General features: G+C 32.1%; 1 protein-coding gene and 1 long non-coding RNA gene across 2 annotated transcripts; both read left to right on the forward strand.

Annotated features, from left to right (window-relative positions):
• Positions 1–297: 297 nt before the first annotated feature.
• On the forward strand, positions 298–1,226 carry LOC131178538 (uncharacterized). Its single transcript, XR_009147453.1, has 2 exons — positions 298–386; positions 832–1,226. It is a non-coding gene; the product is annotated as an uncharacterized LOC131178538 (long non-coding RNA).
• A 9,407-nt stretch (positions 1,227–10,633) lies between these two features.
• Positions 10,634–14,862, forward strand: LOC110634799 (auxin transporter-like protein 2). The gene is made up of 9 exons (XM_058144141.1): positions 10,634–11,396; positions 11,684–11,898; positions 11,976–12,161; positions 12,314–12,426; positions 12,529–12,712; positions 12,806–12,903; positions 13,337–13,544; positions 13,626–13,883; positions 14,367–14,862. The coding sequence occupies exons 2-9, from the start codon at positions 11,731–11,733 to the stop codon at positions 14,604–14,606; spliced, it is 1,455 nt and encodes a 484-aa protein (XP_058000124.1). The 5' UTR covers positions 10,634–11,396; positions 11,684–11,730; the 3' UTR covers positions 14,607–14,862.
• The last annotated feature ends 1,823 nt before the right edge of the window (positions 14,863–16,685 follow it).

The following is a 16,685-nucleotide window of genomic DNA, read 5'->3' on the forward strand; positions in this document are numbered from 1 at the left end:
TTTGGACTTTTGGGTTAGATTTCTCGAAAACCGTGAATCCCACGAGAAAACCGAGGCCACCAGCACGCTCCATTCGTCGAGAGCTTCGCAACGACATAAATTTCGAATTTTTCCGACACCGTTTTTTGGTGGGTCCCACGGAACTTCGCAGTATTTTTCCGAGCATTTAATGAGCTTAGAAAATTCTGAAAAATTTATGTACTAACCCCCGTATTATGGGCTTCGTGTAAGTATCCTCAATTCGCGGAAATTCAACGATTGGCCAAGATGCGCAAATTTCGGGCGGACATACATTCACGGAAAAGTCTCCGAATTGGATCGAGGTTTTGGCTAGCCCCCCATTGTCAGACGTCCCGAGCGCGTTCCCGAAGTCGGAATCGGCAAAGGTAAACCCGAACCTTGTTTTTTCGTAAATTTCTAGTGCTTAAATAGGATTAAAAATCCATAAAATATTCGTGGTAGCTTAGAAAATTACGATTCTTTTTGCAATAGCTTAGTAATATTGCTAAGGACCGCGGGGCAAAGTTTTATAATTTTTAGAGCTTGTTTGGGCAGTTTTTGCAAAAATGATTAATAATAAGGACTAAATTGAAATTTTGCGTATTGTGATGGATGCCTGATTTGATGGGCCCGGGAGAGGGGTGTGATAAGATTGAACTGTGGATATATGGATTGTGAATATAGAAGTGTGTTTTGAGCCATTTTGCAGGTTGGGTAGGTCCTAGGTATAGGGGAGACTCTGCTGGATTTTCGGCACGACTTAGGACGTATTGGTCTTTTTCTTTGTTTGTATTAAGTCAAATTTATTAATGATTGTAATAAAATTGTCAGGTGAGCCGGGACAGCCTTCTTCCTCCGCCCAGCCGCCTCAGTGACCATCGTCAAGTTTGTGAGTAGAATATTAATTTTAATTATAATTTCGATATTATTATATGTTCAAGCATGCCCATGCATCACTTATATGCATATATTTATGTAGTTAAACTCTAGGCACGATTTATGTTGCATTCATAACTGTTGATGTGCCATGGATGTTGTTGTGGTAATTTGGAGCAGTGTGCGTGCGTTGGCGTGCGTGTGATGTGGTGTGGACTATGGATAGGACGGGGCAGTCACGGCTTGAGTAATTCGCTGGGACCCGATCCTTCGAGGGGTAGTCACGGCTTGAGTAATTCGCTGGGACCCTCGATTTGGTTATTAAGTGGAAGTCCGAGCTTGAGTAATTCGCTGGCACCAGGTTGGATTTAAGAGAGTTGTATAGGGGATCAGCTCCCATATGTTATGATTGATACTACAGGGTGTGTGAGTGCTCCAAATTACCTTTTTGATGTTATGATGTGAAAATGGTGTTGATGTTGCATTTCACTCCACAGGTTGCATTAGTTCTAGATAGTTATAGAGATTATGGTTAAAATTGATATTTTACTCTCTGAGTCGAACGCTCACTCCTGTTCAATATTTTTTTCAGGCTACAGGAGGATTTTATTTTGGTTAACCTGCTTTTCTCCCTCGCAGGTCAATTATTACTGTTTGTATAAACTTGTTAAATCTTAGAATTTCCGCATGTGTTAGAAATGTTATTTAATTTGGGTCTGTAAACTAAATTATTATTTTGGGACCTGTAAACTTAATATGCTATGCATGTTTGATGGATTGGATGAGGGAGCTGAGCTCCCATTTATTATTATGTTGATGAGTATGTGGAGGGTGAGCTGAGCTCCCCAATTGACTATATATTGTGTTTACAGGTCGGGTGAGTCGAAAACTCCCCGTTGGTAAGTCCATTTTATGGCCGGACTCTGTCCGTTTGTTTTCTTGAAATTGGGCCCAAATGGGCCTTAGAGTTGGGTTAATGAACAGTTAGGCTTACTACGGGCCTCGGGGGCTTTAGGCTGGCCCAGGTCCTAGTGTCGGTCCGGCCCATAGGTTGGGTCGTGACATCGCAGTTATCCATTACATTTATCATGTTTTTATCATATGAATTATATCCTCATCTATTACTCCATTTTTTCGAATGACATAACTTAAATATTTAAATTGATTATATTTTGATATCAAAATTCCATTCGATCGGACCTACTCACATTCCTTCTATCAGAGATAAACTCACAATGGATATATTTTATCTTACATCTATTTAATCTAAAATTTAAAAAAAGGTTCATAATTGATAATGTAATGCTATTAAAAAAAAAAAAAAACCATTAGATATTAGTGAACTTTTAGAAATTGATTTATATTTATCTATTAACTTTGAATTTGATAATAGCAATGATTCTGATTTTGCACCATTCATCAGGAGGAAACATCATGAGTGAAAATTTTCAATATTAGCAAAAATGGCCAAAGAAATATTATTCCCGATTCTAGTGTTAATTGTCATGGTGGATCAAGCCTCTAGCGTCTGTAAGAGAATGCTAGATGAACCCTAATTTGATATAAGTCCCCACTCATTAGAAGAATAAGTTTGTGAACGATTGGACAAAAGTAAAATATATAAAAAAATTATAAAACCTGATATTGAAATCATTAAAAATAAAATTAAAATCGTGGTTGAACTAAGCCGAATTTAGAATTAGACCACTTATCACCAATTATTGCAAAATTATATTTTTCCTAAGTAACTATATATTTCAGAAATTAATACAATGAAAGCTCCTAAGAGATTATCAAGGTTTTAATTAATCTCTCATCTTTTAACAATATTTAATTACTGAATTATTAATCTATTAAAATTAATTAATAGCATGCAATTATTAAAAAGCAACTCGTCAATGTATAAAGATTTATGATATTAATCTTAATTTGGCTCATTTTTGAGGTAAACCATAATAGTATACTCGTAATTAATGAGTTAATTCAATGATATTAGAGTTTTCTTTAAAATTATAAAATTTTAAGCTCGAACACTAATTGAAGTCAATTTTAAAATAAATATATATTAAATATGTATTAAAATTAGAATAAAACTCAATATTGGGAATGTTTAATATAATTTATTTTCAACTTTTTGTCTGATTTAATCTAGAAATTTTGATTTATATCCTTCTTAGCCCAATCTCCCTTTGTATGCACGTGCCATTTTCCAAAAAGTTAATTATTTTTTATTTTTTAATATTAAAATGTTATTTTTATATTTTATAATTAATTAGATTAAAACATAAAAATAATATTTTGTAATTTAATATTATTAATTAAAATGAAAATATAAAAAATTTATTTGTTTTTGTATAATTAATTAAAAATAAAATTACAACAATTATACTTAATTAAATTGGAAAGTATTAAAAAATAAATATTTTAATTAATTAAAATTAAAAATTTTGATTATACTTAATTTTAAATCAGAATAATTTATTCTTTAAATTAAAAAATATTATTTTTATATTTTCATGTTTTTAATTAAAATTATAAAATTATAATTAAATAAAATTGAAAACATAAAAATATTTATATTAATTATTTATATTAATATTAATTATTATTTTTATATTTCCATATTATTAATTAATGTTAAAAAATAAAATATAAAAAATAACTAGTTATAATTATTGAATTAATATTAAAAAAAAATTTGTCTTATATATATATATATATATAGGTAAATTATAATTTAGCCCCTGAGATTTAACAATACTTACAATTTAGTTATTACATTTCAATACCAAATAATTTAGTCTCTAAATTTTGGCAAAACTTATAATTTAGTCTATATGTCAAATTTTGCATCCAATTTACCATTAATTATAGTAAAAATGATTAAAATGTTGTTAACTCTATATATTTTTTAATTGAATAATATAGTACCTAAGGTTTTATATTATAAACAAAATAGTCTCTTGACTTAAATTATTTTTTTATAATATAAAATCCTAATGACTAAATTATTTAAGTAAAAAATATATAAAGGTAAGAACATTTTGATATTTTTGCTGTAATTAATGATAAATTGAATGAAAAATTAGATAGAGAAATTAAATAATAAGTTTTTTTAAATCTTAAATACTAAATTGCTTCGTTTTTCAAAATTATATAGATTATGTCGTAAGTTTTGTCAAACTTTAGAGTTTAAATTATAGTTTACTTAAAAATATAAATAGCATTGGTTTTTAAAATTATTTTATGTAATTCTTAAAATCTTATGATTTTATGATGATTTCACAATTTAAATTTAGATACCTCATTAATTCTAGATTAAAAAAATGTGAATTTAACAATATTTATTATATTACAATTTTTTTTAATGAAGATAAATGACCTGTTTAACATTGCTGTTGAAACTGTTTATGAGAAAATCATTTTTTTAAATATATTAGTTAGAGAGTGTTAAAAAATAATTAAAAATTAAATTGATAAGTTTTAGTAATAAGAATGTTAAAATAACAAAATAACTTTTTTCAAATTATTTTTTTTAACAATATTTAAAATTATGTTTTTCTTCAGAAAAATAGTTTCACGCTCTGAAACTCAATAACAAACAAGGCTAAAGTCTTAAACACACAATCTAGGTATAACCACTATATATACTCTTTGACTTGAGTTGAAGGTAGGTGGACCCTTATCTCACACCATGTTGCAAAGCTTGGGTAGCCTAATTGATAGGATTATTATTCTGATCAATTTGACCACCCACCACACCAGTTATTGCTATTTGGTGGACCACAGACCACAAACGCCTACCTTCCTTAGGCAATTCCAATGTTAGCTCATAGGGATGTGGATCAACAAATGCACATGCATTTGCATTCTCTACCTTTGATGCTTATAACTTCATAATTTCCCAATAATTTTGGATATTTCTTTTTTTTTTTTTAATTATGGTACATTGATTGCAGTAATAAGTCCCATCATGATGGAAATAACAAATTAAAATTTTATATTTAATAAATCATCCTTCACTTCTAAACTAAAATTAATTGACTGCTTCACTTTATACTATTTATATATGGCCTCATTTAAAAAAAGATGTGGTAAAATGAATTACTTAGAGAATTTGTATGCTAGGAAACAATCTTGACAAGCTTCAATTTCCAACTACATACTTTGCCTGACCTGGCCATGGTTCGATTTCGAGCAAAACTGTTGATTCGGCCGGTTTTTGTTTAGAATGATTTTGATTTGGCCTCAAATTAAAATAAATATTTAGATATTTATTTATTAATTAAATAATTTAGTTCTAATGTTAATATATATATATATATATATATATATATAAACTAAATATAAATTTTAAAAAAATAAAAAATATATTTTAATCGGACCAATTTGAGTTCGAAATCACCAGTTTGAACCACCCCATTTTAAGCTTGATTAAGGGGGAGGGCCCCAATTCGGGGCAGTTTAAAGCCTTGAACCATTGATCTAGACTGATTTCGGATTTGAGCCGGTTTAGTCCCAATCTGATTCAAGGGTCGAAATTGGTCAGGTTTACACCCAACCACCACTTACGTTTCCGATGGAAGATGGAAATTAAACATAAATTTTATTATACATTAACCTTAAGATGTGAAGACAATATCAAATTTGGGGGAATATAGAATCATAATAATAGACAAGTTAAAATTTATGATCACAAAAAATATGTATATTAAATAACCGATGATATCTAATTATTTTAATTGCCTTATTAATAATATTCAAGGATGATAAAAAAAATATTTTATGAGATAATAAAAGAGGACCACTTAAAAATTCCAAAATAAATTTCACTATAGAACAATCTATATAGAGTCCTAACAAAACAAAAATCATAAACCCCTCAACCAAGTACACTCCTTCAAAAATATGAAGCAAGGATTCTTGCGCCTTTCCACACCTCAAACATAATGGAGAGGCATCAATCCCTTGCGATCTTAATACCATATAACAAAAGGTAGCACATTTGAAAGAAGGCGCCACAAAAAGTGTTTAACCTTAGAGGGAAGAGCCGAAGACCATACTTGCCTCCAATTATCAACATGGGAAATGGAGGATGACACTGTCAGAGATGAACGAGAATGAGATTGAATCACATAATAGCCAGAGCAAAATGTGTTGCCTCATTCTTTGTATGATTCTAAAAAAGTGAGTCAATAGGCAGGCGAGAGTTAACGGGCAGTTGCAAAATCACCTTTGTTTAAAAGGAAGAAAATTTCACGAACAAGATCCACATTCCACCATTTGAAATCCATAGGAATAAGGTCATTAACCCTAGCATCAATATGTAAAACCCGTGGAACTAGAGACTTTGTAGAGGGAGCCCTAAGTAATCAATTATGCTGCCACATTCTAATAGATGTCCCGTTGCCAACCCTCCAACAAAGTTTCCTTATCAAGAACTATCCAACCCTGAAGAATGCTGCACCAAATATAACTAGAATTAATTAAAGCGTATCTGAGCCTGTAAGAAAGAAGTCCAAGGAAGATACTTCGCCTTCAGAAGTCATACACAAAGTGAATTTGGTTGAGTAAGTAAAGGTCATTCTTGTTTAGCAAGTAAATAGAAAAGTGCATACGATGAAAACTCACTCCACCATCGCTCTTGGAGGAGCAAAGCTTTATCATAAGAAGGTTGGTGTAACTTGTTATCATTCCCCATATTACTCCACCAAAGCCTATAAATAAGACTCTGGATTTCTTCACAAAAAGTAGAGAGTAGAGTAAAATAACTCATTTTTATATGTAGGAATGGACAGAATAACTAATTTAACAAGAATTTATTTATTTGCATATGACAAGAATCGCTCCTTCTAACTCTTCACACATGGTCATTGATAAGGGAAAAAATGAATTTCTTGGATTTACCAATCATCACAGGCAAACCAAGATAATGAGACTCGTATTCCATTGTCTTCACCCCAAATAAAGTCTATATACAAGTCTACATTAGTGCAGAAACATTCTTACTGGGAGAGTTCAGATTTTTCACAGTTATACCAGGTTAATTAAAGCTAGAGAGAACTTCTTACATTATGTATGAGTGGCTATAGCAAATAAAACACTATTATTCACAAAAAAAGATAGAAAATCTCTGGACTAGACCTATAAACCTTTATAACATGTAGCCACGGACAAGGGAGCTTAGGGCGAGGAAGGGCTCTGGCCCCTGAGATTTAAAAATTTTTTAAAGGGTATGATGATAGTTTTTTAAAAATAAATATTTTATTGGGTAATTTACATATCAAGACTTAATATTTAGCGAAATATAAAACTTAATTTATATATATTCAAAATCAAATAAATTAGTTTCTCACTTTTTAAATTCCTATCATTTTAGCGAAATTAACAACTTAATTATTGTATTTTCAAAATCAAAGAAGACAGTCTCTCACCTTTTAAGTTTTTGTCTGCTGTGAAAACAATTTGACTGACAGACAGATTGAATACGGACATGTCAGATAGTGATATTGAGTGTATCAACCATGAGATTTGTGCTTCCTAACTTCTTAATTCAACAATTGTGAGAACCGATTACATTGAATGCAGTTTCACCTATAAATGTAATATGAATGTAAAAGATAACTAGAATTAAAAAGTAAGACTGTGTTGATTGCTGAATGAAATTACAATACATTTAAAAAGTAAAATACAACAGTTTAAAAATTAAAAATTACTTGAAATTAAAATTGACAATAAATATAAAGAATAAATCGACTGTTGAAGTCTTAAATTGATTGGATTACTGCAGTCATTTGATTGTTATTGATTTGTTGATTGATTAAACTGATTGTTTGCTTGAGTTTTTAGGTGGTTAAGGTTTTTATGTTGTTGCTTATCTGATATTTATAGATCTCTTTGTAGATATCTGAAAATTTCTGAAAGACTATCTTCACATTCTGTGGGTGTTAACAGTTACCAGAGTGTTCTTATAACATCTTGAAACTGTTGATAACCTTCTTTACCTTAACTAACCCTAGATAACTACTATCAAGATATTTATCAATTAATTATCTTAGGACATTAATTAATCAAATTAATAAAATAAAATTAATTTTTAGATTTAAAATTAATTAATAAATAAATAAATTATTTTGATATAAATAATTTTATATTTAAATAATTATATATATTTAAACTTACATATATAATTAGAATAATAAATATATAAAGTTTAATTAAAATATTAAATTTAAAAATATTAATCTCGTTATTATTTAAATTTCATATCATATTAGAGATTTGAGCAGCTAGTTGCAAGACGCCGTGAATATAGTAAAGATTCTGTCAGTGAAAGTGGGCCACGGAAATCGCGGGACCCATGTGAAGAGCATAGACGGAACAGAAGCCGATTTTTTTATCCTCGTCCTCGTGGAGAAGAGCAGAGATGGCTTCAAAATCCATCCGCCAATCATTATATCTGCCACTAAACCCACATTGTTTAACAATAATAATTATCTTCTTAATCAACAGTTTTCACTAAATCTGAACCCTGGACCCTTTTATTTGTCAAAGTGGAAATCTGGCTTCTCTCATTGGCTGTGAACCGGGCCTAAGATCCCGACAAATCCCCGTTTCAACGGGACAACCTCTGCGTTTTGGAAGGATTATGTGTACACCATTTTCAGATTCTCTATTTTCTTCACCCCAGAAACTATGCTCCTGGTGGCGTAGTAGCTGGCTCCACCTCCAACACAACCACGGCCACCACCACCACTTGGGTTTGTTCCCAGATGAAGCTTATCTTGTCTTCTCATTGTTTCTTTTCTTAACAAAAGAAAGGATAAAAAATGGTGGGTTAGATTTGGAACGCCGACGTTGGGCCACACCAGCCGTAAAAAGGCTACATTTGTTTCCATAATGAGCCGGCGGCAAGTGGGGTGTTGATTGCGCTTGTGTTTCCTTTTGAAGCGTGCCAGTGCGAGAAATCTTTTGGCCTAGGGCCGTCATGGCTCGGCTCGAGCCAAATCTATTATATAAAGACACGTGTCCGCTTGCGCCGATTAAGTGAAAAATGATCATGATAATGGGCCTCCATTTTCAATGTTTGTTGGGTTGGGCGGCCCGCGATTGAGAAATCCTACTGCGTCTTTAAATCAGTGGGTGTTACTGCCACTTGGTATGGGGTCCTTAAGGGAAGAGTGAGTTGCACGTATGGTTAGAAAAGCGTGGAAATGGAATCTACGTATTGATTGGGGGACATGGACGGAGCTTTGATGGAGCCTCGATGAATTAACATTTTATTTATATATAAATATTTAATTTAATTATTAATAAAACCATTTTTATATGAATTAAAACTCTGTATATTGAGAGATGAATTAATTGGAAACTTAAATTCATGAAATTATAATTATCAAGTGGGTTTTGGATATGAGCTTCTTTCAAACCTTTTCTCATAAAGAATACGCTTTTGTGGAGTATAATATAAAAACAATGATAAATCATCAATAAAATATTTATATATAATTAAGTAATTTATCTTATTCCTATTTATATCAATTATTTGATACGATTTAATTGTAAATATTAAAAAATATTATTGAATATAATAGCTATTTATTATTTTTTTTTATAAATGGTATTTAACATTTTAAGTTTGAATTTGATGGGTATATTTACTTAAAAAATTATTTAATGAATTTGAAGTACTTAATTTTAGTACTTCTTAAACTTATATAAATGCACATTTATTATAAATTATGGAAAGTGTATTTTATATATATGTAACTGAAATGACACATATATTAGTTTTTCAATTTGAAATAATTTTGGTTCAATTCTATTGGAACCTTGGTATTATCAAATTATAATAAAATTTTAAATAGATTTATTAAGCTCTATTTCGTAATATTAACTCAACTATTTTAATAATCGTTAACTATTAATTGATAGTGATTAACTGTTTATATAACTATTAAAGTATAAGTGTTCGATAAAAATAGCTATTGAATTTATTATTAAATATAAAAATAGTAATAAAATTTTATTAACTATAATCAAAATGCTTCCTTAACCTTTAAAAGTTAGAAATGATAGCTTTTCATGAATAATTCTATCAATTTCTAAACACTAATATAAATACTATATTACTAAATAATATAAATAAGAGAAATAATATTTTAACTATGGTCAAAATGCTAAATGATACTTTAAAAATTATTACTGTACACGATATTAATTTTTAATATAAAAAGATTAAAAAGAATAGGATATAAATTATATATATATATATTGAAAAAGTTTTGAATCAAGTCAATTTTAATTTAGAATCGCTAATTTGAATCGATTGATTTGAGTTTAGAATTGTTGATTCGAACTAGTTGGATTTGAGCCGATTTCAATTTAAGTTTAGTGGTGGGACCCTTCCCCCCCATTCCAAGATGATTTAAGGCTCGGAACCATTGATTTAGTCGAATCTTAAGTTTAACCTGAGTCGATCCTGATTCGGTTCATGAACCAAACTGACCAGTGGCGGGTCTACTCACGGGATGGCAATTAAATAAAATACACTAAATTTTTGGTCATGTATGTTAGGCATTGTGTTTTGTTAATTTGCAGTATTAAACTCATTTGTAATTTTCTTTTTAAAAAAATGCAACTAAATTGATCGGAATACAACTTTTCAGTAAATTAAAAAAAATAATAAAAAAATTGAATTTAAATGTGAACGATGGCATCATAAAATAGGAGCCGTTGAAGCAAGTTTTCTTGGGCTATAAAAAGGAAGGTCCATGGTTAGGTTCAGTCCCTAGTGATGAGAACAGAGTCTCTCTCTTAGATCTCTAGATTCGTTTTTCTAAGTTGTAACAGAGCAAAAACGAAGACCCAAAGGGAATCGAATCGGAAGTGGAATACAGGGGACTTGGGTTTGTTCTCTCCCTTTCAACTACCACTTTGGAAAGAAGAGAGCAGGGAGAGAGAGGAATTATAAAGCAAATATATGTATATATATATAAACACTACTGGATATTAATGTTGGCAGCAGTAGCAGCAGCAGTGGTCTCTATATATGTATAAATATATTGGTTTGTTTTTGCGTATTTCTTGGTTTGCTTATCTCTTTTCCTGCTTTTGAGGGCTAGCCGTCTTTGGCGTTCTGCACTGCCTTTTGTCTGTAGAGATTGGTGGCGCATTGAATTACTTTAATTGAAGAGATCCATAGCTGGAGATTTTTTACTTTTTTTATGCTTCGTTGCTGTTTCAAGACATTTGTGGCTATCTCTGCAGAATCTTATAATTGAGAAATCTTAAATAGTCTCTCTCTCTCTCTCTCTCTCTCTCTCTCGCTCTCGCCTCAACTGTACTTAATTGATAGCCAGCGTGCCTGTTTTCCATTCTGGAAACAAGGAAGAAAAAGTTGATAAATCAAAGCATAGCAAAGGACAGGCTTTGAAAACTTAGTCTGTCATTTGGGTCATAGACGGATCTGTGATCGGTTTCCTCAATCCTTTTACTCGAAAGAGACGTCTCAGAACGAGGTTGGTTTGATAGTGGCGTATTACGTTTCTCTTCTTTAATCTTGTTCGTGAAAATCATATTCAAACTCTGCTCTTTTTGTTTTCAACACTGTTCTTTTGTTTTTCTTTTTGGCATTTCTTTGAATTTTGTGGAGGTTAACTATTTATAAAGTTTATAAGGGGAGTCCTGTGATTTGCTTGGATCTTGTGTATATGTGTGTTTATATTTATACATATTGGCTTTCGTTTTCTGGGACTTTGCTTAGATTGTAGTTTTTGTCTCATTTACTGTCTTTTATATGTTTCAGATCCACCAGAATTTAGACGTTGCCTTTAGACAAGAAAAAAGGGTACAATGTTGCCTCAGAAGCAAGCAGAAGAAGCTATAGTCTCCAACGTCAGCGAGATGGAGCATGAGGGCAAAGAGGAAGAGAAAGAAGAACATTCCATGTTTAGCGTCAAGAGCTTTCTCTGGCATGGTGGTTCTGCCTGGGATGCTTGGTTCAGTTGTGCTTCCAATCAAGTACATACACAAAATACCCATTTTCCTTTTCTTGTTTGCTGGAGAAAGAGGGACTAATTCTCTGATTTGTGCTGCAGGTAGCGCAAGTACTGTTGACACTGCCTTACTCCTTCTCTCAACTGGGTTTGCTGTCAGGGATTTTGTTCCAAATATTCTATGGTCTTCTAGGAAGCTGGACTGCTTATCTTATCAGTGTGCTGTACATAGAGTATAGAAGCCGAAAGGAGAAAGAGAACGTTAACTTCAAGAACCATGTCATACAGGTATGCTTGTTCTTGCTTCTTCTCAAAACTACTCCCACCACTCATATCTAATCTTTAAGGCTAACAATATCTTAATTTGCACAGTGACGAAATTTATACCCCACTTTTGGTCTCCACCATACTAAAAAAAGTACACTATTTTTGGCTTACAGTGGTTTGAAGTTCTTGATGGGTTACTGGGTCCATATTGGAAGGCAGTAGGACTTGCCTTCAACTGTACTTTCCTCCTCTTTGGATCTGTCATTCAGCTAATTGCTTGTGCAAGGCAAGTCCATTTCTTCATTTTTTTAGTCTTTAACCAGTAAACATCGGATCTGGGCTTTGTTCCATTATTGTTTAAACTATTGTTTCCTTGACGATAACACAGTAACATATATTACATCAACGACCATTTGGACAAGAGGACATGGACATACATTTTTGGAGCTTGCTGTGCTACTACAGTTTTCATACCTTCCTTTCACAACTACCGGATTTGGTCTTTTCTTGGCCTTGGCATGACCACTTACACTGCCTGGTACCTCACCATAGCAGCACTTGTTCATGGCCAGGTAATAATCCACAAAATTAACACTTACACGCTTCCCTCCATGTTTAATTCTGGTATCTACTAGTCACACATTCTGACGATTTTCTGCCTGAAGGTTGAAGGAGTAACACACACGGGTCCAAAAAAACTGGTGCTTTACTTTACCGGAGCAACCAACATTCTGTATACCTTCGGTGGACACGCTGTTACAGTGTAATCTTTTACTTTTTAACCACAATAGTATTACTTTTCGTCTGTATCCTTTCATTTGTTTCTACACGGCTTCTGTTTGCAGCTTTTGCTGGTCTCCTTGGGGTTCGAGACCCACAGACAAAATCATGCAGATTATATTTTTTTGTTCGCCATCCATTTCTCTAGGTCTAGGATAATTGAACAGTGAAAATGGTCCTTCCAGCTTACCTCCAAAACTATAATATAGTCTTCTCTGTCTTTAACCAACAGCATGATTATTGATTCCTAATCATTGACTCAGTATCAGTATGATGATTCTCTAATCTCTAATGGTGTAATTAACTTAAACTAGAGAGAATCCAATGACATAAAGGTCAATGGAGTCATTTAATCAATGCAACTTTTACCCATTCCTGTGAAAACAGTGAATGATGGGGTGTTAATCTTTTTACAGGGAAATCATGCACGCTATGTGGAAGCCTCAAAAGTTCAAGTACATATATTTATTAGCTACAGTATACGTTTTTACATTAACAATTCCATCTGCTACCGCCGTCTACTGGGCTTTCGGCGATGAGCTACTTAACCACTCTAATGCCTTCTCACTTCTCCCCAAATCTGGATTCCGCGATGCTGCCGTTATCTTAATGCTTATTCACCAGGTCTGATTACTAGACAAATTGAACTCTTCATTGTAGTAATAATTTTGAATTGGAATCTGACACAGATGTAATATGGTGCAGTTCATAACATTTGGGTTCGCATGTACACCTCTGTACTTTGTGTGGGAGAAGGTGATAGGAATGCACGACACCAAGAGCATGTGCCTGAGGGCACTTGCGAGGCTGCCGGTGGTGATACCCATATGGTTTTTGGCCATCATTTTCCCATTTTTTGGTCCAATTAACTCTGCAGTCGGTGCTCTTCTGGTCAGCTTCACCGTCTACATCATCCCGTCTTTAGCCCATATGCTTACCTACAGAAAAGCCTCTGCCAGACAGGTAAAAAGGAACACTTCCATAGTCGACCCACTAGGCCACTATCTCTTATCCTTTTTACCTTTTTTTTTAGTAAATTGGGTGGTGAAAATAATGGAAAAAGAAAAAGGTAGTGTGTGAAGTTGTAATTATCTAGATTTGATAGGGGATATGTTGATGATAATAGAGTGAGTGGATACTCCGCGTTTGATGGGGATTCCCACCTTCCACAGTGGCAGTGTGTCCTAAGAGCCTGACTGAGGGAAGTAGCAGCTGTACCAGATTGGCCATTTATGGCTTGGATTTGGAAATATTGAGGGTGTTGGCATGTCGTTTTCAATTAGTTATACGCTACAGTCGAATGAGCTGGATATTGCTATTGCCCATCTCTCCTGCTTCCTTTTCAAAATCCTCCAATTAGTCACCACATAGATTCTGTCAAGAAACTCTCCAACCAAGTTCATTTTCAATTGGGTTAATTTTTGTTCTCTCACTTTTTTCTTGCAGAACGCAGCAGAGAAACCTCCTTTCTTTTTACGAAGCTGGGCTGCCATGTACATCTTAAACACCTTCGTGGCAGTGTGGGTTTTGGTGGTTGGTTTTGGGTTCGGTGGATGGGCTAGTATGGCCAACTTTGTCAAGCAAGTAGACACATTTGGACTGTTCGCCAAATGCTACCAATGCAAGCCTCCACTACCTCCACCAACTTCAAATTCTACAACTACTGCTGCTACCCATCACCGCTGAGACTAAGCTCTTCAACCTGAAAATCAGATTCTCTCTTCTTATTTTGTATCATACATGGGGAGATTGCAGTATCTTTCCCTTCCACTTCATGTGTGCTGGATTTTCCTTCTTTCTCTTTGCTTTTCCATTTATTTTTTTTTCACTTTCCTTAAATTAGTTGATAAAATAGTGTGTTGAATTTGTAATGATTCCTCTGCTATCAAAGCATAGGCTAATTAAATCAGAAATTAATATAATATATAAATAGTGTTCTTCACCTTTCTTTTTTCACTTGGGATAATGTTATAAAACAATTTTTGCTGTTGGGAGTAATGATAGCTTCAAGTGGCACGTTCCCAAATAAATTTAAAGGGAATGGGTGTGTCTCCCCTGCCCAATATTTTATTTTTTTTAAACAACGTAACATGGGTTGGTCTTAAAAGGTCATGTGTGAGAGATGGTTTAGTGGCCCTTTTGACCATAGATTCTGTTTTCTCATAGTGGGCCGTGGGCCCATCTCTACATTCACATGGTTTGCACGTTGTCTCACCTGATTGTCACGTGCCTATCTTTACTCCTAAGTATTTTCTCACATGGGAACTCAATAATGTTCATGAACAAACCTCGATCATATTTATATGTTATTCAATCTTCTTAATAAATACTCTAATTCCATTATTTTACAAGTATCTTTATATTGGGGTGTGGTGGTGTTGTTTTCCTTTCAAGTTTTGTGCAGAATGTGTGTAAATGTTTATTAGGGATTACTCAATTTTCTTCCTTTTTTAATGAAAAATTACGATAACAAAAATAAATACCTAGTTGGTTGTCAAGCCACTTGCTCAATTGCCTGACTGCCCATATTTTTCAATGCTATTTGGTCGTTAAGCTTTGACTAGGGCTGAGCAGAATTCGGTTCAAATCGAAAAATCAAATCGAATTGAGTCAATTCAGTTCAATCGGTTTTATTTTAAAATTCAATTGGTTCAGTTAGTTTTAAATTATAAAAATTTCGATATTTCGGTTCGGTTCGATTTTGAAGAGAAAAAAATCGATTAAACCGAACTGAACTGAACTGAACCGAATAGTGATTTATATAGTCAAATCAAACTAAATCAAATCGAATTAATTTTTGAATTGATTTATTTTTATGGAAAATTTATGAATTATATTTAATTTTATATATATTAATTGTTTAATTTAATTGATTAATGGTTATTAGGTTCAAGCCAAAGTTAAAATTAGACTAAATAACTTGAAAATCAAGTCTAAATTAAAAAATCAATAAAAAATCAAACCGATCGGTTTAAACCTAACCGAACCGAACCGAAATAGAGCAGTTCGGTTTGATTCAATTTTTTTGCCTATTTTGATTCGATTCGATTTCTAAAATTTACAATTCGATTTTTATAATTTAATTCGGTTCGGTTCGGTTCGAACCGAATGCTCACCCCTAGCTTTGACATTGCTTATACAATGTAAAGATGAAGATGTAAAGTAAAATTTAAACAAGCACTTCTTCACATGGATATTAGGTTTGGAAAACACCATCTATATGAAGAAGTGTTTGATTTGATGTTTTTTTCTTATTATTTTAAATCTTGACACTGTAAATTAAAATTAAAAAAAAATCAATGAAACAATAATGAAAATAATAAAATTTTCAGATTAATACTTCGTTTGTTTTACCAAAAAATCATTTGTACGTGAAAAATATTTTTTTTTATTTGATTATAATATTAAATTAATGATATATATATTTATTTCATATATATATAAGTGTATTCACATTTTAATAAGATTGTTAAAGTTTAAAAAATAAAAAGTGACTTACTCTTTTGAAAAATGGAAGTATTTTTCTTAAAAATACTTAATTTTTCCTTTGATCAGGAAAAATATTTTCGTAAAATAAATGGAGCATAAATATTAGTTAAATTAATTATTTTCAAACTAAGACTTTACTTGTTTCACAAAAAAATAACTTGTATATGAAAAATATTTTTCATGTTACAATTTAAAATTAATAGTTTATGTTTATTTCATATATGTATAAATATTTTCATACTTTAATAAAATTATTAAAATCTAAAAAACAAAAAT

Source organism: Hevea brasiliensis, chromosome 3 (assembly GCF_030052815.1).
Source record: "Hevea brasiliensis isolate MT/VB/25A 57/8 chromosome 3, ASM3005281v1, whole genome shotgun sequence".
In the NCBI taxonomy this organism is placed as follows: Eukaryota; Viridiplantae; Streptophyta; class Magnoliopsida; order Malpighiales; family Euphorbiaceae; genus Hevea; species Hevea brasiliensis.